Source organism: Musca vetustissima, unplaced genomic scaffold, assembly GCF_032173495.1.
Source record: "Musca vetustissima isolate MV318-11 ecotype Yass unplaced genomic scaffold, APGP_CSIRO_Mvet_v1 utg2750, whole genome shotgun sequence".
Lineage (NCBI taxonomy): Eukaryota > Metazoa > Arthropoda > Insecta > Diptera > Muscidae > Musca > Musca vetustissima.
In genome coordinates, this window is record NW_026884925.1 from 199,033 (window position 1) to 220,791 (window position 21,759).

Here is a 21,759-nt window from a genome sequence, read left to right on the forward strand (position 1 = left end):
TATTGCAGCTGACTTTGAGGCGTTGATTTTAATGCCCCATTTCTTATAATACTCGTTGATGACATGGAGATGGGATTCAGCTTTGTTTAAAGCGATATGTGGAGACGACCCATAGGCGTAAATCAGACAGTCGTCGGCATATAATATTGCTTGTGAACTGTTGATAATGTGTGGAAAGTCATGCAGAAATATATTAAAAAGATAAGGAGCTAAAATGCTTCCTTGTGGAACACCACTGTTTACCAATCCTGGTGACGACAATACGTCTTTAATTTGCACCACAAAACATTGAAGAATTTTAACCAGTTATGGATCTACCCCGATTTCTATTAATTTATAAAGGATTCCAAGATGGCAAACCGAGTCAAATGCTTTTTGAATATCCAAAGATATTGCTCTGTGCATACTTGATTTCTCAAGCTAGATGTTATGTCGCTATAAAATTTAAGCAAAGCATGTTGAGTAGAGTGCCCAGGCCTGAATCCAAACTGGTAATCTGAAATTGGGTTTATTGGTAGTCCTGTTTCCATTTTTTTCTTTTAAGACCGCTTCAAATAATTTGCCGACGTTGGACAGGAGCGAAATAGGACGAAAGTCATTTGGAGAGGTACTATTCGATTTCTTTTTGATGGGTACTATTTTTGCCTGTTTCCATTGTAGTGGAAAATAACCGTTGTTGATACAATGGTTAAATAAACAAGTAAGGAGTTTGATGGTCCAGTCCGGGAATTGTCTGATGATAAAGTTTGAAATTCCGTCTGGACCACGTGATTTTTTGTGTTGATGTTGGCTATAATATGTTTTATTTTTTCAGCTGATGTGAAATGGAAGCTATCCAAACTGCTTAAAGCGGCAAAGTTACTATCAAAGGAATAGATATGAGCCGTGGTGGTGTCAATGCAAGCAGCGACTCTAGAATCAATGTCGTCAACTGGATTTAATGGAATGGTTTCTCTAAGGATTGATGAATAAAATGATTGAAAATGACTTGCGATTTCAGAGCTGTTTGTTATAATATTGTCGTCATGGTGAAGTTTATGACAAAACGCAGAATTGTTTTTCCCGGTAAATTGGGAAATTTCCTTAAATGCAGACGGACCTGCTTTGATGTTTTTAAGTTTGTTATTAAAATGTTGAGCAGATTCAATGTTCATAAGTTCTTTTATAATATTTCTCAAAAGCTGCACTTGTTTAGAGAGTATTAAATACTCTCGGCTGGTTCTGTTTCCGTTGCGATGGAAGATTTTTTTTAGTTCTTTTTGCCACATATGTTTAATATTGAGAAATTTTTTAATCTTATCGGATAACGGTGGCTTACCTTCGTTTAATTGGATTCGTTGCGTATGTGCACCATGAATTCTAGAGAATTCTCTATTGAAGTTCTCTACGACCGCATCAATTTCATCGTTCTCCAAATTTCTGTTTATCGGTGGCATTATTTCTTGAGAAGCTAAGTTTAGATCCTGGCTAAAATCTGGCCAACTTGTATTTTTATACGATATAATGAATCGTGGTTGTGTTAGCATTAAGCTGGAACATTGCCATTTTAAAACTAGCTCTATTGGAAAGTGATCGGAAAATGTCGATATGGTAGAAATTTTGTAATTTTGATTACGAAGTTAGAACTTATTAAAAAGTGGTCCAAAAAGGAGGATCCATTCGGATAAGAAGGAGTAGAGTCGCAGAGCCGAATTATATCCAAACAGTTATCATCAAGCCATGTGCTTAAAACTTTTTCATAAAAGTCTCCCCAAATAGGGATTTTAGAGTTGAGGTCCCCTCCAAACACAAATCCATCGAATTTTTTGCTAAATTGGAGTAATTTGTTTAAGTCAGCCTCTAGTTTATTAACAGGATAGCCGCAGGGAATATATACCGATCCAATTAAGTACTTTTTCGGACAATTATTTGTAACTGCTTCTATTTGCACAAGTGTAGTATTTATGCCAATATCATTAAAATGAATTCGTGTAAAATTTATGTTGTTTTTTAGTATGACTGCTACGCCCAATGGAGAATAATCAAAAATAAAGCTTTTTTAGGTGACATTCTTGAACCATTGCTATGTCAACTTTATTGTTGTGGAGCATATTCCTTAGTTCAATCTGACGGCTAGCATCGACTAATGACCTTACGTTAAATGTCAAAAATGTAATGGCTCTATGATCCATAATTACATTTTACTTTTGTTAGAAGCCTTAAGAATTCTTTTTTAGCTTCGGTCTTTGGCAAATTTCTATATTCATTTAAGAATCTTTGAATTTCTTGCTCCAGGGTTAATTCTTCTGGCTCAAGAAAGAAGTTGGCTAGTTTTAAAAACTCTTGAATAAATGAAGGTTTTTGCCCATTTTCTGTGTAGCTGACTGGCGATGGTTTGAATAAACTGGCAAATGTTTTCCCCGGTGATAGTATTGACAAGTTCAAAGCACTTCGTTGACATTCTCCAGGTAGGTGAATTTGATTGCATTTGATGCAATTATAAGCCGAATTACAATTTCGAGATATATGGCCCCATCGTTGGCATCTATGACATTGGGTGACTACACCTCTCTTTTTCGGTTTCTCCCATGTTATTGTCTGTCTTTGCACTTCCTTAATGTGGGTGACTTCTCCAAACTTTTTGCCTGGGCACAATGATACCAGGAAGAGCCCAGTGTCAATATTATTTTTAATAGACATGGGGGTTTTGAATTTTGTTACACTTGCTACACATTCTGGTACTAGTATATCAAGCTCTTGTTTGATGGTCTCAGAATCTATATAGGAATATAGTCCTCGTATGATCAGTGACGTTTGTTTCAGTTCCTTAGGCGTGAATGAGTATGACTGTATATTTTTAGCTTTTAGTAAAGCCATCATTGACGTATGTACTTTTGGGTCTGCAAAATACAGCTTACTTTTTGTTTTGTTGACATTTTTTATTTTAAAAATGCAATCCGGAAGCTTTTCTTTTAATGTCTCCACTAACGCTTTAATGTTGAAATTAAAAACGAATATCGGTGGGCACCAGGGGGTTTGTTTTTGGGTTCGCCATCTTTGTTATTTTTGGATTTAGGAACGTCAGGTGTGTGATTAGCCACCCGTATGTCTACGTCCGATAGAGCATCTAAGATGCTGTATTTATTTGGATCTTGTGGATTATGCTTTGATAATCGTTCGTTAAGATCCGATATGTCTATGTTTATTGGTGATAATACGCTTTCAATCCTTTGTCGTTTGCGTTCATTTTGTATCTTTGTTTTAGTTGATTCTAATGTCGGTATAGGAGGGTCAGAAGTCGATGCCAAAACTTCTGAAACATCAAAATCCATATCAGGAAGAGTGTCAGGCATCTCCATTGCAGTAAAATGCAAGTAGAGCGCCTGAAGATATATTGGTAATATTTAAATCCAAGAAAATACAATTTGTTTTGGACAGATACAATTAGTACGTCTGGTAAGTTGAAACGTTGCCACACTTTTCTAAACAAATTAACCCTCAATAGCCTGACTTTTTCTTTTTCAATGAAAAAATTTTATATGATGTATTTTAGGACCCTTAACAATGTTTGTTCTACGACTTTTCACAATTTTGAGTTTTGGACATTTTAGGGGAGGTTTTGTGTGTTGGTTCTTTGAAGAACCACCAGGCACTCCTTTGACAAGTAAAATGCATATGGTCTATATATGATTTTTTTTATTTTCATTTAAATTATATATATTTCAGTTCATTTATTCAATGTTTTGTATGATATTCTAGAAAGCAGTTTTTTGTTGATTGGAAACATAATTCTACCTCACATTTAATGCAATACACTGTTGTTCTAGATGTGCAATTGGGCATTTTACAGCGAGGTTTGCCTGTTGTTAGGTATTTCGGGAAGTGCCCAACATTATCAAACCGCACGTCACTAGGCGGCATTACTACCCGAACTCGTTTTGGCACATTTTCAGGGGTCTCACATTCTCCAGTGCTTCTTGGACGACCTTGTGTGCCAGATTTGACTAAAACTTTGCTGACGTCTACGATAAATTCGTGCAAAGTCAGCATGTTATTTGTACGAGGAGATGAAGAGAATTGGCGTTTATATAAAATCCATGCATTTATCATGGCCATGTCCATCATATGGTATATAAGACGATTTGTCCATTTGCGTGACTTTATTCTTATGCGGCTTCTACCAAAGCACGAATCCATAAGATCAACACCTCCCATGTACTTGTTGTACTCGTGGATTATCGCAGGGCACTGAATATTTACGTTACACTTATTTTTTTTTTTGTCAAATCTAAAGAAAAAAAAATATATTCAGTAAGTATTTGTTGAAAGTATAAAATACCTGGCAATCGTAGGCGCGTCATCAGTGTCGTTTGCATTTGTCGATTTCAATTGCTTGATGCCAAGCAAAGTCGATGCCATATTTACAACTTTGTTGTCCCTCCATGCTATAGTAGTTATATCTATACCATGAATACTGGTCATATATTCTTCGCAGTCTCCTCGATTGGGTAATTTTTCTGGCAATTTGCAGCCAGGAATTCGGTTACGTCGAACTGTTCCAAGCCCATAGATTCCCTGGGTGCGTAAATAAGCCAATAAAGGAATAGTTGTGTAATAGTTATCGAAGAAAATTCTGTAGTTCTTGAAACGCGGAACTCTACGAGCAAGCCGCACCACAACATTTGCTGCTGCTCCCAAATCTGGTTCATTTTCCAAAACATGGTCTTCATTGCCAGAATAAATTTCAAAATTATAGCAGAATCCCATATCGTCACACATCAAAAATAACTTATTGCCCCACGGGTGAGGCTTGTCTGGCAAGTATTGTTTCAAATAGTGCTTAATTTTTGTGGCACAAATTTGTTCATCCACACACAAACGACTTCTTTTTGGAACAGAGTCAAAGTTTCTATTTAAAGCATCAATAAGCGGACGAATTTTATATAAACGATCAATGTTTGAGGAATCAGTGTTTTGTGGACGCAATCCTCGTCGACGTGAAGGAGCTGGTTCTTGAGCTGACGGACGTGGCATCTTACTGTTGTTATTTAGATGCAAAAACTGGCGTACCTTGTCATATCGATTTCTCGTCATGGTATTCATAATAGCCGGTATGCCAAATTCACCCCAATATGTCCTGATACTTGGGTACTTGAAGACGGACATAAAATATGTAATGCCAAAAAAGCGTTTTATTTCGTCTGGCGTTGTATTTAGAGGTTTCAATGAATCCTTTTGAATTGCGTACAAATTGCTTTGGCCTACAATATTAGAAATTATATCGTCATTTACAAAGAAAAAAATTTGAAAGGTGTATCTAGTGCCATTATTTCTGTTGTCAATTCAGAATCGCTGCCAAACTGAACCCAACTAGCATGATTCTGCATATGGTTTTTCTTCCAGATACATTTTTTAAACTCGGAAGAGTCCTTGTCAATTGTGATATCTTTGTAAAATGTTGCAATTTGATGCCAGCGTGTGCTATCTCCAGTAACAACTATATCTTCATTTTGAACACTCTCAACAGCAGTTGGTTCCACACTCACAACTTGTTCAGCATCTAATTCGTTCCCATTTTCGAACACATCATCTTCCAACTGATCAGTGATATTCGCATCATTATTTGTCACTATATTGAAATCGGGATCGTCTAGACTGTCGTCGTCATAATCTGATATATCGCCAATTTCACTTTCTGACCATTCAAAATCATTGACGAATGCTTCAAACTCTTCAGCCGTGGTAAAATCTTTGTATTTACGTGGCATTTTTCTATGAAAAATTAAAAATTAACACTAAAATAAGAAAAAGACGCTAAAGCACTAACGAATTTCACTTCTCTAATGAGTGCCTACTGGTTCTTTGAAGGACCAAAGGACTTTTACATGAAAAACACAAATAAAAAAAATTTATATTGTTAAAAAGATATTTACATGGTTTGAATATAGTGCACAAATAATAAAAATTAATTTTATTTGGTTCTTTTGGATCAAAAGTTTTGATTTCAATCAATTTGAAAAAGCACGATTTGTTCACTTTGAAGCTTTTGTGTGTTTTTCTGATAAACGTCAAAAATCAGCTGTTCAGCACCGAAAAGCATATGATTTTCTTTTCCGCTAGATGGCATACATTATAAAGAGAATATTTGCTGAATAAACATTGCGCAAAAAAGTAACATTTTTGAAAAACAAGTCTCTAAAGTTGAGGTTCCTGAAGGGACCACCAGGCTATTAAGGGTTAAAATAATATTACATAGTTTACCACACACTTTCTTAATGAGTGAAAATGAATGCTTCAAGTTTATTTTAAATACCACTGAAACTTGATAATTTTTTTTTTGTTGATTTTTGTTTTTTCTAAGCTAAGACTTGAAGTTATTCACTAACCAAAACTAGCCCTTCTCAATTAATAATCTGTGTGATACCGCCAAAAAGAAAATAGGTATATCACATAGCCCAAACATACTCTACCATTCACATGCTACATGTGTACAAGAAACTATTTAAGAAAAATGTTCACATTTTGTTATTTATTACTCTGTATTACAACCATAATTCTTATATACTGCAATTTGTATAATTACTTCGGCTGGTATGAGTATACGTAGTGAGCAATCGGTTGGTTGTCCTGAAGCGTTTGGTTTGTTACCCTAGAAGTATCAGTACTTGCACTCGAACATATGGATTGGTCAACTGCAACAGTCACCGGGCTTGATATTGTAGACGAAGCTGCAGCCTTTTCGTTTGCCTCCTTCTCGCAGATAGCTCTCAATTCAAATTCGCTTAGAAGCTGTGACACTCTGCTTTTAAGTTCTGCTGCCAGTTTAGGAGGTAAACTCTTAACTGAAGCCGCAGCAGACTCAAAAAACAAATCAAAGCTGTCCTTAGGTGGTTGTCGTGGCATATAAAAGTAATCACCCATTTCTCTAACCTGTTCTCGATCCCTTTTAACAGAATGATGAATTACACTAGTATCAAATGTTGAAGATTGTGCCGGTGTCTTCTCAGTCTTTGGACGCTTATATGACGGCTTCTTCAATTTAACATTTTCTAAATCTTTGTATGGTATAAATTTAGCTGGTTCCACTTTTATAGTTGTGTATTCAACATGTTCGTCGTCGAGCATCATTTCGTCTTCACTGTTAAAATCACATATTATTTTCATGTTTCTAACTGATGAACAATTACTTACAAGTCATGGTCTATGTCATTTTCCAAATAACCACTGGTATGAGCCTCAATTAAATCAGCTTCAGGTTCATTAAAAGAATTGATGTTTTCGAAGCCCTGAAGTCTCATATGTTTAAATGTTTTCTGATGTCTCTCCAAATGGGTTCTTTTACACACGAGATCTCTGCGACAAACCGTACAATATCCAACAGAACTATCCCTTTCGCTAGGCACAAGCCATGGGAAATCTTGTCCCCATTTAAGACAGAATTTTCGTCGCCTTTGTTGTGGGTCCTCGATTTGTCGTACTCTTGTCTTGGTGATAGGTTTTTGCACATTCTTCTCAATGTTTTCACTACAATGATAGGACCATGTTAAATAATAACAATAATAGATGTACGTTGTAAATGTATTAACTTTTCATAACTAAGGTGCTAAACCTATTTTCTAAGAAAAGTGGCTGTACTTTGGCTGAGGTTTTGTTGTTTAGGATTCACCAAAAATCGGGTGCAAGTCCAAAGACCGATTTGTTGGTGAATAACACTCTGAATTTGTTTGAATATAATAAATGTGGAAAAATCCGATACTCAACAAAACATAATATTTTATATATGGTTGAATCATGAAAATATAGGAATAAATTCACGAAGTCGTTCTGAGTGGTCCGATACTTAGAACTGAGAATTATTATATTAGTTTTACTATATTGCCATGACATAATTTTAAGACTCAACATATATATAATGATTAGAGTGTTCATAAACATAAATCAGTCGAAAAAACGCCAATTCAAACAATTTAATCAAAAAACGGAAAGTACTTACCATTTTATAAATACCTCTTCTACTTGTACATCAGAATTCGAAGTGTACGCATCATTTAGTTCCCCATCACAGTTCATCTTCCAAATTATTTTCTTCTTCAGTGTCCGTTCGAAAGTGCACAAAAATAAGGCCTCGTACAATAAAAAGTATATTGGGTACACCTAGTTTCACACAAACTGTGGTACGGCAGAAGTTGTGCTGACACTTTTCAACAATATATAGTGCAACACTGTGGCGCGCTTTGATCTCAAATTATATAGAGTTTTCAATAGCCAACAAGTTTTAAATACAACAAATAGTAGCGAAATAAAATATATAAAAAGTAATTTCTTAACACATTAACAGAAAAGTGCTACACTGGTTCTTTACAGCTGATACTAAAGATTCGTTTATGTTCATGTGTGCTACTTAGTCAAAAAGTGTTCCAAGACAGGGTTGCCACAAAATGCCTAACTGGAAGATGATGTATATTTTTCTATTTGTGAGAATCTGTAGTCGCAATAGCAAATACAAATCAACAAAGATATATTTTCCTGTATTCACAGACCTTTAAGACATCGAAAGAAAATGCAGTAATGGATCAATGCAGTTGGGAATCTTTACAGTACTTGTTTTTTGATATATCATCATTTATTGTTTTTTCCCCCTATATATGTCAAATATCAGAAGATTTTGGTAGATGTTTTGTGTAGTGTATTTGAAATAAATAAAATAAATTTATGCAGGAGAAACTGATTTTTGCAATAGTTCACAGCAAGATTGTTCCTACACTAAAGTACCAAACCTACAAATATGGCATCACTGACATACACTGTTGTTAATGAACAACAGCAACAGCGTCGCAGATTGAAACTGGAACTTCTTTAAAGGAATTGTAGGATGTAAGACTATCACATTATTTGTACACCGCCCATTCCTATATTTTTATATTATTCAGGGATATATTGGAAGACAATGGCGCTCTCAATGTCGTTAAGGAGGCAAGGGCTTCTTCGCAAGACGATTCTACATCGCAAGGTATTATCAATGATGAATCTATGATCGTGGAAGCTTTAAATGACTCCACTGCAGAGCAGAATGAGTTGGTATCCAATACCATGGAAACAAACGACCACGATGGCTCTGCGGAAAATGATAACTACCAAACATTGGATATCTCAGGAAACGGAAACAGAACGGAGTTTGTCGTCGTTTCTAGTACATCAATAGTTTGTGAAGATTTGCCCCCTAATGCCGATGGGGGCATAAAAGATGAATTGACTGAGCCTATAACTAATGTTATTACTATAAGCGACGTTTATGAAAACGATCCTATGGATTTGTTAGTATTTAATGGCCGTGGCGATGTTAACAGCTCAAAGTCGAATGAAGAAGAGGGTGATAATGAGGAGCCCTTCGACGATTTCAGCTCAAATGGTTCATCGTCTACCCACGGTACTTCTCTGTCATCGATTATTAAGGAATGGTGCAAGGATTATCCATGGTTATTGTACGACGAAATTGATGAAGGATTCGGATACTGCTTGCATTGTGATGTTCGGTTAAGTGTGCGTTCGCCAAGCTACATAAAGCAGCACAGTATGTCACTTTATCACAAGGAAAGGAGTGACAATTACCTGTCCTTTCGAGAGGAGGAAGAACGGAACAATATTGGGTAAACGTTCTGTAGATAAAAACATTATCGTAAGCTGATAATATGTAACCGTGTTTCATATGTTGGCATATTGTAAAATGCCATAGGGGCAATCACTAAAGAATGCGCTATACGGAGAAATTGTAAATCTAGATGACTTATTTCACTAAAATACATGTAAAATTGGGATAGACGTTCGGCCAACAGCATTGGTAATGTTTTCGGAACACCCATATTTCCCGACTTATACACACACTTTAAAACATTTACGCCTATAAATGCATCTTTAAATTATAGATTTCGATGCACTAATAAAATTGGTAATTCTATGATGAATTTGGCGATTTATAATTTAAATATAACTTGAGGCATTTGTCAGTATGTATATTTCTTGGAGTTCATTAAAATATATCCAACATATGCGACTATAATAAAGAAACACGGATACATATTCTACGTCATTCGATAAGTCGACATTGTTGGGGTTTCTACACATACTAATGTATATGTTTCATTAAAGTACACCTTTGCCCGAGATTAAACAGGAGTTTGGCACGGAAAGCTATGTAGCGGCATTAAGATTAAAACGCAAAAGTCAAGCTGAAGCACTTAACAATTACAACTGGCGACGTTGGTTGAAGGAGTATCCATGGCTGGAACGTGATAGCACTACTGGCACCATCGGTCTCTGCAAATATTGCAATGTTCGTATAAACGTTGAATTTTCATATTTACGAACGCGGCATCAGGAAACAGCAAAGCATAAGGAAAACGAAAAGGAGTATAACAGCGCGCAGCAGGATAATAGTTCTCTAAATAAATCAAATAGCCAACAAAGTAAAATAAAAAGGTAATTATATTTCCAAGTTATCATTGATACTATCAAACTGAAGGTTTATCCGAATATTCGAACCAAATCGTTATTTTTATTCATTGTTTATAAATCGAGGACAGTGCAGTAAGTGAATGAGGAAGCATGTACCTTGTGAATATTTGGAATATATTTAATACTTTTATGTTATATAATTATGTACTTGGTGTTGATTGTTTCAAAACGTTTACATATTATTAGCAACAAAGACTTGAGTGAAGCTGTTCACGAACAATTTGCCGCATTGCGATGCAAAATATGTGACATAACAGTTGCGAAAAATAATTTCAAGCGCCACTTACGCACCAATTTGCACATGCAAAAAGAATCGGAATATGTTAAAAGTAAAAAACCTAAGAAAAATAAGAGGTGGGTTTTTCCGTTTAAAAATATGTCTATGCATTTAATACTGGTATCTCTCACAGAAAAAAGTCGAATGAGAGTGACTCGACTTCTCAGGCATCACATCAGTGGCACGTCTATGCCAAAAAACATCCGTGGCTTATTGCAGACCCCTCTGACGAAACACAGGCCTACTGCAAGTACTGTGAAAAGCGAGTGATGTACGGAAATTCTGTCGCAAAACGGACTACACATGAGAACAGTGCTTACCATAAAAATAAGGAAAGAAATATAAATGGTAACGACAGTAGAGAAGAGGAAAGGTCCAATAATGACGAAAATAGTGTCGAAGAGGAAAACAACGATGATGAATCAACTGATGAAAACAATACTGAAATCGAAGATGATGATGATGACCGGCATGAAGATAATGACGAAGCGAGTGAAGCTTCGGATGATGAACCTGAAGAAGATGCAGTTAAGGACCATGACAACCGCAAAAAAGGCGGCGATCATAACGAGTCTAATCGAACCGAAAATAATGAACAAGATAATGACGATGACAACAATGAGTCTAGGTAAGTTTTTAATTTAAATTTTTAATAAACATGCATATGTATTTCATATACAATACAAAATTGCATATTGTTTTGGTAAAATCATCATAAGAAAAAGTGTAGTTTGATTATGTACATATATTCCTGAAACAATATCTCGGTCCTCTACACATCCAACATATATACAAAATTTAACAGATAATTTATGTTACTTATAACCTGCAAGGTCTACGTTCTTAGAGAATCAGAAGACAGTTTAGTTGGCTTAGTGGGCCGGTTGAAGATGTTGTTGTTGTTGTAGCAACGGAAATACAATAAGGGAATGCTTGCCCGGTTCTGACTCTGTGTCAAAAATCAGGAATATGTATGGGCAGTGCCTCCAAAATCTGGGGTATATGGTGGTCGGAAACTGCTTTTTATGGACCAAAGTATTCAGCGGGAGCTTCATTGGAAAATCAGATGAATATCTTTCCCACATTCTGATTGAGAAGCTATAGAAGTTCATCTGTTTCTTGTAAGATGCGATTCTATGGAAAACTCAAAGCGCATTTTATGCAAAATCAATATTTTTGGTTTATGCCGGTCTTGAGCGATATGACATCGAAAATCGCCCTTATTAAGGTTGGCTTAGTCGTGTCAAAAATTGTGCACTGCCATATTTGAACGACAAATCGGTAATATGAAAGCCGTTACAATGCGCCAAATTTGTCGTAAGAGATTCTGTTGACTAAAAATTTATTTGTAATTCGTAATGTTATGAAATGTCCCTTTGTTTGAGTAGTTAATTCATACTGTTTTGCATAATGTATTACATTTATTGGCCTAAAGGCTTCGTTATACATGTTAAGTTTGAAATAAATAAATAAATAATGGTTTTATTCTCCTGCCTGGGCGACAGCATATTTTTCCGACGATAACGATAACATATTTAGGTTTGGCCGATATGCCGGTATGATATTCGACTTCTTATGAAGGGAAGCTCCCGCTGCCTATTTTACATTCCCAAACCACACTGGTGCCGCATATATTGTTAGCGACACAATTGCCAGCGATTGGCTATTTTATTCTTACTTATCGTATATTGCGCCTATACAAACAATTTGTTTAAAAACTTTTTGCTGACTATATAGGCATATACCTAAAATGTAAATAGATGATGCCCATCTTTGAATTTGGCCTGGATTCAGAAGACACTTATGTGTAAAAGATTAACTTTGTATCTCGAGGATGATGCATATGCTAAATTTTGCTTTAAATTAATTTATTGTATATGCAGTAATAAACAATATATTATATACATTTAGGAAACGAATTTTTAGAAATGATTCAGAATGGTACAGACAGTATCCTTGGTGTAAGAAGTACAAACCAGACCCATTAAAATATTGCTTTTGCAGCTATTGCAAAATTGTCATTAGTAAGACATGCAATCGAATGAAACACAGCCAATCGGGACGCCATGTAGCAGCAGAAGCTGAATATCTACGAAGGCAAACAAAAAAGTAATCCATCAGCAAACAGAAAACTAATACTAGTAACAAATGATTTTTAATCATGTACATATGTATATTTTTATTTTAAGGAAAAAAATCTACATGTCTAAAAATTCCGATGAAACGTATGATTGGGCCGTTGATATAAAATCACAACCAAATTTGTACTATTGCAAATACTGTCGCGTTCGTATTTCAAGACGATACAGCAAGAAGCAACATTCGATTAGTAAAGTTCATCAAATAAATACGAATTTATTTAAAACGACCAGGTAAGCTAATCGATCGAGGTACTAGAAGGGGTTGTGTTATTACGTTTTATTTTCTCGTTGTTTAGAGGAAACCCGTTAAAACAGGAAAGCAATATGGTTGCACACACATCTAACAATCGACGGCAAGATACGCCATCAAAAATTGAAAAGGTTCCTTCGTTTTTAACACTTGTTAAGCAATGGCAGAAGAGGTTTGCTTGGTTAACATACAAACGTTCGGAAATTCGTTCTAATTACGCATATTGCAAGATTTGCGAACAATCAGTTTTTTTGCGGACAATAAAGAGCGTAATAAAACATCAGCGTTCCGGTAAACACATTCGTACAGCAAACCTGCTTCGTCGACAGAAACTGCAACAACAACGCGAGGAACAGGATGAAGCGAACAAACACTTAACCGGAGGGACAAAACGAGAGATGGAATCTGTGAAATCAAAAGATTCATTACAGGCAAAACCAAAACCAGATTCATTACATACATCACCCGATACGAAAATAACTTCCAATGACATTGCAGACAACTCAATTATTGAAGATTTACAAAAACGGTATTCCTGGATACAGAGGTCTACGAAACCCAATTACGGACACTGCGAATACTGTAACGAAAACGTCAGTCTTAAACCAATGTTGTTGAGAAACCACAGCAATTCGAGAAACCATCGACAATTTGTCATAAAACATCGTGTAAATGAAACAAAAAGAGAAAAGCGACCACATAGCGAATCGAATACCAACGCAGAAGATGTTGAAGACAACGATGTCATTTTAATTGAAGATAATCCCGAAGAAATATTAATATCTGAACAAGATGACAACTGGACCGTTAAGTATGTTACCCCTGTATTTATTATATAATTTTTCTTGTCAAAGGATACAGCCAAAATGGGATTCATAATTTATTAATAACCCTAATTATACTTGGAAATTGAACGTAAGAATGCGTGAAAATATGAAATGAGTCTTCGCTTTTGGTACATTATTTTGCCACTTAAAATTTTTTGAATTTCAAATATTTCACGTTGATACAAAGTTGGACACAAAAATTCAGACTTTACCTGTTTCTGTTTCCAAGCAGTACATTATTTAATATAAATTTCAGTCATATTGCGCGCGTTCGCACCAAGGTTCTAGCTTTTGATAATATGTCACTCACATGAAACGCGACTCTTTATATATAAATATTTGAAATATTCATAATTTAATTTATCTATCGTAAAGTGTACATTACAATGAATTTGTTATGTTTTTTAGGTCTGAGAATATGGACGAACATGAAGCTTTAGATTTTCTTCTTCAACGTTCAAATAAATCTGCCAGAAGCCCACATCAATTCGATGGTGGGCCATCAAAAAGACTTAAGAAATCTGGACAGCTTCATCGACTCAATGAAAATAACGCTTCTTTAGTCGCAAGTATTTTATCGACACCCTTGACACTGGCATCATATTTGGGACCATTAATACAACAACAGATCCAACAAGCCACCAGCACGCAATGCCAGCAATCGGCAACTCAACCCACTACATCGGGTAATTCAACACTTGAGAACTCTTTCGACTTATTTTTCAAAAGTGTCAGTGAAACCATGAAGAATCTGCCCACGGATCTGGCTGCGGAAGGTAAAGTAAAAATTATGCAAATTATTTGTGATTTAGAGTTGAAAGCCTTGAAAAGACAAGAGTTGTCACATCCAGTGGATGTTGAAATTGCCACCAGTGACAGCAGTTCCAATTTGAATACTAACCACCTATCTGAAACAGTAAGCACTTCAGAAAGCAACCGGGCAGAAATACCCGAAGTAAATGCAAGCAATCCAGCACATAACAAAGGCACTTCTTCTCAACAATACGAAGATACATTTACTGAGACTATTATAACCCCCATACCTGATGAAACTCCTGCAAATAGTCAACATCAAAGTGTAAAATCACACACGACCACTACAACATCTATTCCACAAGCAAGTGAATCAAATAGGGACGTCAAGATGAATATCAGTCCGTCACCTATAATTGGTGTAATAGATAAAAGTGGTATACACCCGCTGCAATTTAAGAACACTACGCTAGTTAAACACATTTCAAAACAGTGTATAAACCCTACGAACACCACCATTGTCTCCAATTCTGCAATACGATGCATACCCCTTAAGAGCCTATCGCAAAGTGTGGGTTCAGAAACAAATACTAAGTTCAAACGCATTCAGATGCCAATGACGACATCTCCCACAATTCCTCACCACAGTCCCCAGAGCCCTCCAAATATAAATTCTCATGAGAGGCCTAAGGGAAGTATTATAAACGTTCGTAATATACAGATAGCAAAAAGATCTTCTTTAGTACAACAATCGACTGCCCCTGCGACCGTTACGACCAATAGCATTTCCGGTCTAAACTCTATATATACGGTGACGGCACCAAATATACAACGTTGGACAACTTCTCAAAATGGAACAGTACAAGGTTGTACAATGAAAAAACAAATTCCAGTAAATACCTATCATATACCGAAGCAAAATATACCACAGACATCGAGGACTTTTACCCACTGATGTTATGCTGCTATTACTTCTTTAATTTTTAAAGCAACCGATGTGTTTTTATTTCATATACATTTTAATTTGTTGAGTATAGTATAGAAAATTGATATATCGACAAATTACATTGTTATATAGGTTTGAACGAACTGATCGTACGATACACGGAAATAGGGTTTCCTAACCAATTTAAATCATTTGTCGACATGTGGAATTTTGTAAAAAGCACATATTTCAATATTGGAAGATATAACTTAAGCTACTTTGTATAGAAGTAAATGAGTACGAATTTCTATCGTACAACAAAATAAATTTTATTTCAAATCTAAAATGCATTTTATTATCTGGACATTTTGGTATGTTTATAACAATGAAATATTTTCTTATATTTTCAAATTTCGCCAAAATACTCGACTCGACTGTATTCAAAAAGTTTTGGAAAATTTCGTGCAAATAAAAATATATGTATATAAATCTGGGCAATATGAATTGGGCACGTCTTGTGCCAAAAAAAGTTTCGTCCCATTCGGATCATAAAGGTGAATTGTAACTTTTTTAAAATAATATTTGGACGGAGGGACATGCATAAATGGACTAAGTAATTCGATGTATATACTAAAAAGTACATGCAAATACATGTACCACGTGCCACAGTCTGGTGAAGGATACTAACACTTTTTTGCACAAAATATCATACAAAATGAACAGCTGAATTCAATTTTAGAGATGTGTTTTTTGTTTTATTGATATTATCGATAAATAGTCAATCAATGTCGAAGTGATGTCGACAAAGAAACGTCGTCGACAACGACGACGACTTACGGAATAGGGGTGATTGCTTTTAGATCCCTCGAACCAAAATGGTTCATACAATTTGGAGTCGGTTTGCACATGTGCTGCCCACAAAAAGAACTATTTTTCGATTTTTATAAATCCAATATATAGGGAATGAAATGTCCGCTTTGACCCAAACTTTATACACGTTTTTACCAATCTTAAATGAAGTCTAAAGATGGGACTTCATGTCCGAAGATGGGGCCCGTCGGCCACTCCTTCTGGTACCTCCCCCACAAAGTGTCAAATTGTCCAATTTTACACATCGTAATACTTTTAATACACCTAGATTATGTCCGAAGATGGGACCCTCAGTTCACTACTTGCCTCTTGCGGGGGGTATACATGTGCCGGCAACATCGAGTGACATTTTTATACTTGTTTTGTTTATTAAAAATTAAGACATTTTAACTCTCCAATTAAAATTAATCAATTAGCTTTGTTTGAGGGAAGATTATATTTAGTGTTTATATTTGTTGTTTTTTTTTTGTTCAGTCATGCTTCAGGCTTAGAGGATCGGCATTGGGTAAACCATTCCCGATACCACACTTTTTGCTGGAACTATGTTCTTTTATATTCTTCTGATCCGATATAATTGGAACCAATTCAAATTCTTTTTCTGTTCCTAAAATCTTGGAAGATTTTTGAGTAAAGTCATTGTCAGGTCTCTCGTATATAGTATGACTTATATCGCTGATTTGTGTTGTGTGTACAAAATTGTAGATGGTTGGATTTCGTTCATCAGTCTTTACGTTTTTCCGCCGGTCCTGATGCTCATTGGCTTCCATAGCTTGATCTATTGGGCTATGTCGAGTACGGAAAGGAAACTCAAATTTTATATCTAAAAATTTGCACAATTCCTCAATATCATCTAACGCGGCCATCATTTCTGGTGGTGACTGTGGGGGAGTACATTTCCGTATCGTTTCCAAATAAGATCTCAGCTTTGTACGAGCCACCGTTACAACCGTCTGCACATTCCTTAATTCTAGCCGCATTAATTCAATGTTCTACGAAAATTGAACGAGAATTAGTACTTCACCAACAAATTATGTAATAAGAAAATACATAATCCTAGCAGTGTAACATTTTTAAATCATGATTATATACATACGATTAACCTAAGCACACATATGAGTTTAAAAACAGTTATAACCTGAATATTTTCTTGGGAATGTTTTATCGAATTATGTACATTGTCTTTATAGCCGTCCATGGCCATTGTGGCATAATTGCTGTCCTCCGACACTGATCTAAGTTTAGCAAATAAGGCTTCTTCTGCTGCGTTCCGTTCCTGTATTGCGGTTACGTGCTTTTCCAATGAACTTTTTTCTGCTGCGTGGAGTCCACGTGGCTCCTTTTTATCCTTTTTGGAGGCAGTATGACGCACATTACCTGGCATTGTGAAATATACGAATGCATTTGACGGTCTATCGTATTTCTTGGGAATTTTCATATGCAAGGCATGTCTCAGGATCAGATTGATATCTACATTTTGTGGATAACGCATTAAGAATGTGAGGCAAGTAGTGTAGTCGCTTAGCAACACTGCAAATGAATGAGAACATTACTTGAATACTCATAATTGCTTACAACTATACATACATTTATCCCGTATTCTAATAAGCATGGCAACAAGTATGTAGTTCGGCAAATCAAAATGATCGCTATCTGCGAAAATTGCATCCCACAAAACAAGCAGATCTAGCAATGCAAATTCCCGACCAAATAACAGCCGTAACCATCGTCTGAAATTAATTCAATAAACAATTAGCGCCGAAATAAAACTTCAGTATGATCCATAGTTTGCTTGCTTACATTCCAAATATATGCAACGGAATATCCAACTTGATTAAATAATTGTGTAGGTGCAAATCCTCTTTGGCTAAAATTTTGTCTCTGATAAAGTTTAATTGACTTATTATTTCTATTTCTGAGGCATATGAAGATGTTTTCTACAATTTATAGAAAAACTAAGTGCTACAAAAATTTGCAAATCAAATGCGATTAGAAACACATACCTCTGCATCTGAAGAAATGCCATCATTTTCATTTGTTGTTGGAATGGGGCCACGTACACGATAGTACGACTCAATAGACGCCATGACACGAGAAAATACGAAACTAAAAATTAAATAAAATGTTACAAAACTACTAGTTAGAGTAGTTTATTCAAAACATTACTACGAATCTGCTTCTAAATATGAAGGATTCATTACTTCCATCAATGTTTCACTGAAAGTATAATTTTTTGTTAATAAAATGTGTGTTCTATCTAAAAAAGCCAACATGTATACCCACTCTATATCCGAGTCATTAGCGATTTCCTTGAAATGTAAAAAACTCTGATGATCTCCGTACATGACAAATAGAATTGGTGCTAGGATTTCGTGCATTCCTTGAAGGTAAGACATGTATGGATGGTCTCGGGCGTAATAAAAAAGGATATTGCTCTATTGAAAATAATATTGATTAAAAGTTATACTCAAACTTTTAGCTCAAACATAAATCATTTTCCTCGATAATATAATTTTGCACTTTTGAATGTCCCTCTTACTTCGTTAAAGTTTTTAAAATAGTTATACTTATCTAATTTTGTTTTCACCAAATTACTAATAACAAAAATCAAAATAATGAAGTTCGTCGGAAAACAAAGAACACTTGGTATGAAATGTTTAGGGGACCACCATGTACTTTAATTAGATCAATAAGTGTAGATTAGCGTGTCCATGTTCATATCTGAGCTGTATTTATATTTGGAATGAGTGATCTACCATTATATTTTGAATCGACGGTTTACGAAAAAAATCCACTCCAGGAAAAGTCCTAACCACATCTTGGCGGATTATAGCAAGTAGTTCTTGATCACTGAAGTACTGATTCCAAATACTCTAGAAAAATTATAAGGCGATAGCGATAAAAATATGTGTTTATAATGAATTATCTCATCGTGAGAGCAAGTACAAACCTTTGATGACTGCGACAACGGATCGTCATCCACATTTTTCAAATTCTGACCTGTATGATGGGGGTTTTTGGCAAATTCTTTTTTTAATTTTTCGTACCTGTATAAAGTAGATGGAAATTATTAAGGTTCTATCTAATAGTTGAACTATACCTTTGCCTCTGTTTTACTTTTTCGAGGCTCCAAGAAGTATGATCCTCACTTAGAACTCTCAGCAGGATAGACCAAAACACACTACGAAATTTTGAATATTGCAATGCGCCATCAAATGCCTGCTCTCGAATTTGCTCCGGATTTTTAGACAAGCATTTCAAAAGATCGCACCATTCCTTCCTTTAAATAAAATAACGCATAAAATCCTGATACTTGCGACGTACGTCCTAAGAGCTCCTTAAAATATCCCAGATAGCGAAATAATAACAATCATTACCTATATCTCTCCTTTGAGTTTAGTGATGTTCCTACTGCTGCTTCAATTTCTTCTACTTCTTCATAAATTTTATCCGAATTGTATACGTTGGCTTCTATCCCGGCCATAGTCATTTTTACTTTGTATCAATGGCTCTAGCTTTCATTTACGCACCTGATGCGGCACCTTGGCAAATCTGCCTTGCTTATTATTGTATTTTATTAAATAAAAACTTCCTCTTGCAACGAATAGAGGAACAAGGAGAAAATGGGTGGTAAATAGCGAACTCGAAACGAAATGACCGTTAACTGCTTTGTTTACGAATGAAGGTGATGTATAACGCCGATATCATCATTTAATTTGGATGAGATATGGAGGGATGGAAATTGTTCAACGGAAAGTGAAGTGAGGGAACTACAAAGTCATAAAAGTATAAAGATAAGTCAATCGATACGTCAACAATTTCCAATAGATGGTTTTCCCTCTGTTGTTACCATATCATAACAACAGAGCAAACAATATTAAACGTTTTAAACGCTATATCGCAAGCTTATAAAATAAAAACATATTTTTTGAGTACAGATCTCTAATTTTATTTACATTTTATACACACATTATCGCGTATTGGCGTTTTTATTTGGTCTGTTCCCGTACTGCAAGAATCTACGAGTTTTTACTATTTTTCTCGATATCATAAAGTAAAAAAGTGTTATCGTAGTAAAAAATAGTAGATTCTTGCAGTACGGGAACAGACCAATTGTTAACATGCCTCTGTTATGCCTGATTCCCCTGGATATTTTTTCATAAACTATTTTGCCGAAATGCAACGGGAGCATTCTGCTTAGCCCTTAAGCGGTGTACACACTAGCACTTTGGAGAGACAGCTTTATTATCGATTACTGACTGTCCATGGCCCAAGATCTAATGCCATGTTCTGACGGGCATTCGAACAACGTAGTTCGCTCTCAGAATTACGTACATGAATTAACCCGTTCATACAACACTATTCTTAATTCATGTCATCAGAGTTTTTTTATTTCAAACTTTTTGTTTCTTGTTTTACACCAAAATTGTAACATATTTGCGTGGATCACATATAGATCTAAATAGAAAAAATAATTCTCTTTCTCCTGACTATAATATCAAATCCTATCTCTTTACTTTTAATTCATGTTTTCCATTTTTTCTGAAAATATTGTTGTTTTCAATACATTTGTATATTTTCTCAACTCAATTTCACATTTAAAAAATTGGAGAATTTTTGTTTGGGTTTCCCCACTTTTGTTTCTCGTTTTGTACGCTAATTAGAACCAAGGGGAAAGAAATGCATATTGCATTATGTAGACAACAAAATGTACATTCTTCTGCATATATAAAAACTAGAATTTTGGTTACTTTTCATTCATCATTTTCAATTTTACTGAAAAAGTTTAAAAAATTTAAAAATTTTTTATGCTGTCAAATTTAATTTATTTTCGATAAATTCTCTCAATTGTTAGTGATGGGACAATATTCTTGGTGATTCAGAGAGTGATTCGAATTGAACAACGTACAAAAGTCGGTGTTCGCTCAGACAATTTTGTATGGGGAACTAAGTAATTACTTCATAATTAAGGGACGAACAACGAATGAGAGAGCGAACAACGCTCGTCTGTACATGGCATAACGTGAAGTTAGCGACATCGCTAACTTTCGATAACAAATTTTTTATCGAAATTACAGGGTGACACAGAACATCACAATTTCACATTTAACACTATTTTTATCAACAGAGATAGCGCAGAATATTATAAAATAATATTTTTTAAAATTATTAACAAAAATGTTAACATAATTCATTAGTAATGAAAAATAATAAAGAATACGAAAATG

At 35.2% G+C, this 21,759-nt stretch overlaps 3 protein-coding genes across 3 annotated transcripts; 1 reads left to right on the top strand and 2 right to left on the bottom strand.

Annotated features, from left to right (window-relative positions):
- Window positions 1–3,478: 3,478 nt before the first annotated feature.
- Window positions 3,479–5,018, bottom strand: LOC133332023 (piggyBac transposable element-derived protein 3-like). The gene is made up of 2 exons (XM_061540408.1): window positions 4,319–5,018; window positions 3,479–4,267 (listed from the first exon to the last, which is right to left on the bottom strand). The coding sequence occupies exons 1-2, from the start codon at window positions 5,011–5,013 to the stop codon at window positions 3,715–3,717; spliced, it is 1,248 nt and encodes a 415-aa protein (XP_061396392.1). The 5' UTR covers window positions 5,014–5,018; the 3' UTR covers window positions 3,479–3,714.
- A 3,521-nt stretch (window positions 5,019–8,539) lies between these two features.
- LOC133332005 (protein suppressor of variegation 3-7) lies at window positions 8,540–15,694 on the top strand. Its single transcript, XM_061540389.1, has 9 exons — window positions 8,540–8,544; window positions 8,910–9,626; window positions 10,126–10,455; window positions 10,678–10,845; window positions 10,902–11,396; window positions 12,773–12,877; window positions 12,958–13,140; window positions 13,206–13,970; window positions 14,395–15,694. Exons 1-9 carry the CDS (start codon window positions 8,540–8,542, stop codon window positions 15,692–15,694), a joined length of 4,068 nt encoding a protein of 1,355 aa, XP_061396373.1.
- Window positions 15,695–17,004: 1,310 nt separating this feature from the next.
- LOC133332006 (TBC1 domain family member 5) lies at window positions 17,005–20,021 on the bottom strand. Its single transcript, XM_061540390.1, has 11 exons — window positions 19,909–20,021; window positions 19,632–19,811; window positions 19,482–19,578; window positions 19,288–19,404; window positions 18,815–18,966; window positions 18,698–18,748; window positions 18,529–18,637; window positions 18,332–18,468; window positions 18,119–18,261; window positions 17,709–18,061; window positions 17,005–17,523 (listed from the first exon to the last, which is right to left on the bottom strand). The coding sequence occupies exons 1-11, from the start codon at window positions 20,019–20,021 to the stop codon at window positions 17,005–17,007; spliced, it is 1,971 nt and encodes a 656-aa protein (XP_061396374.1).
- Window positions 20,022–21,759: the final 1,738 nt, after the last annotated feature.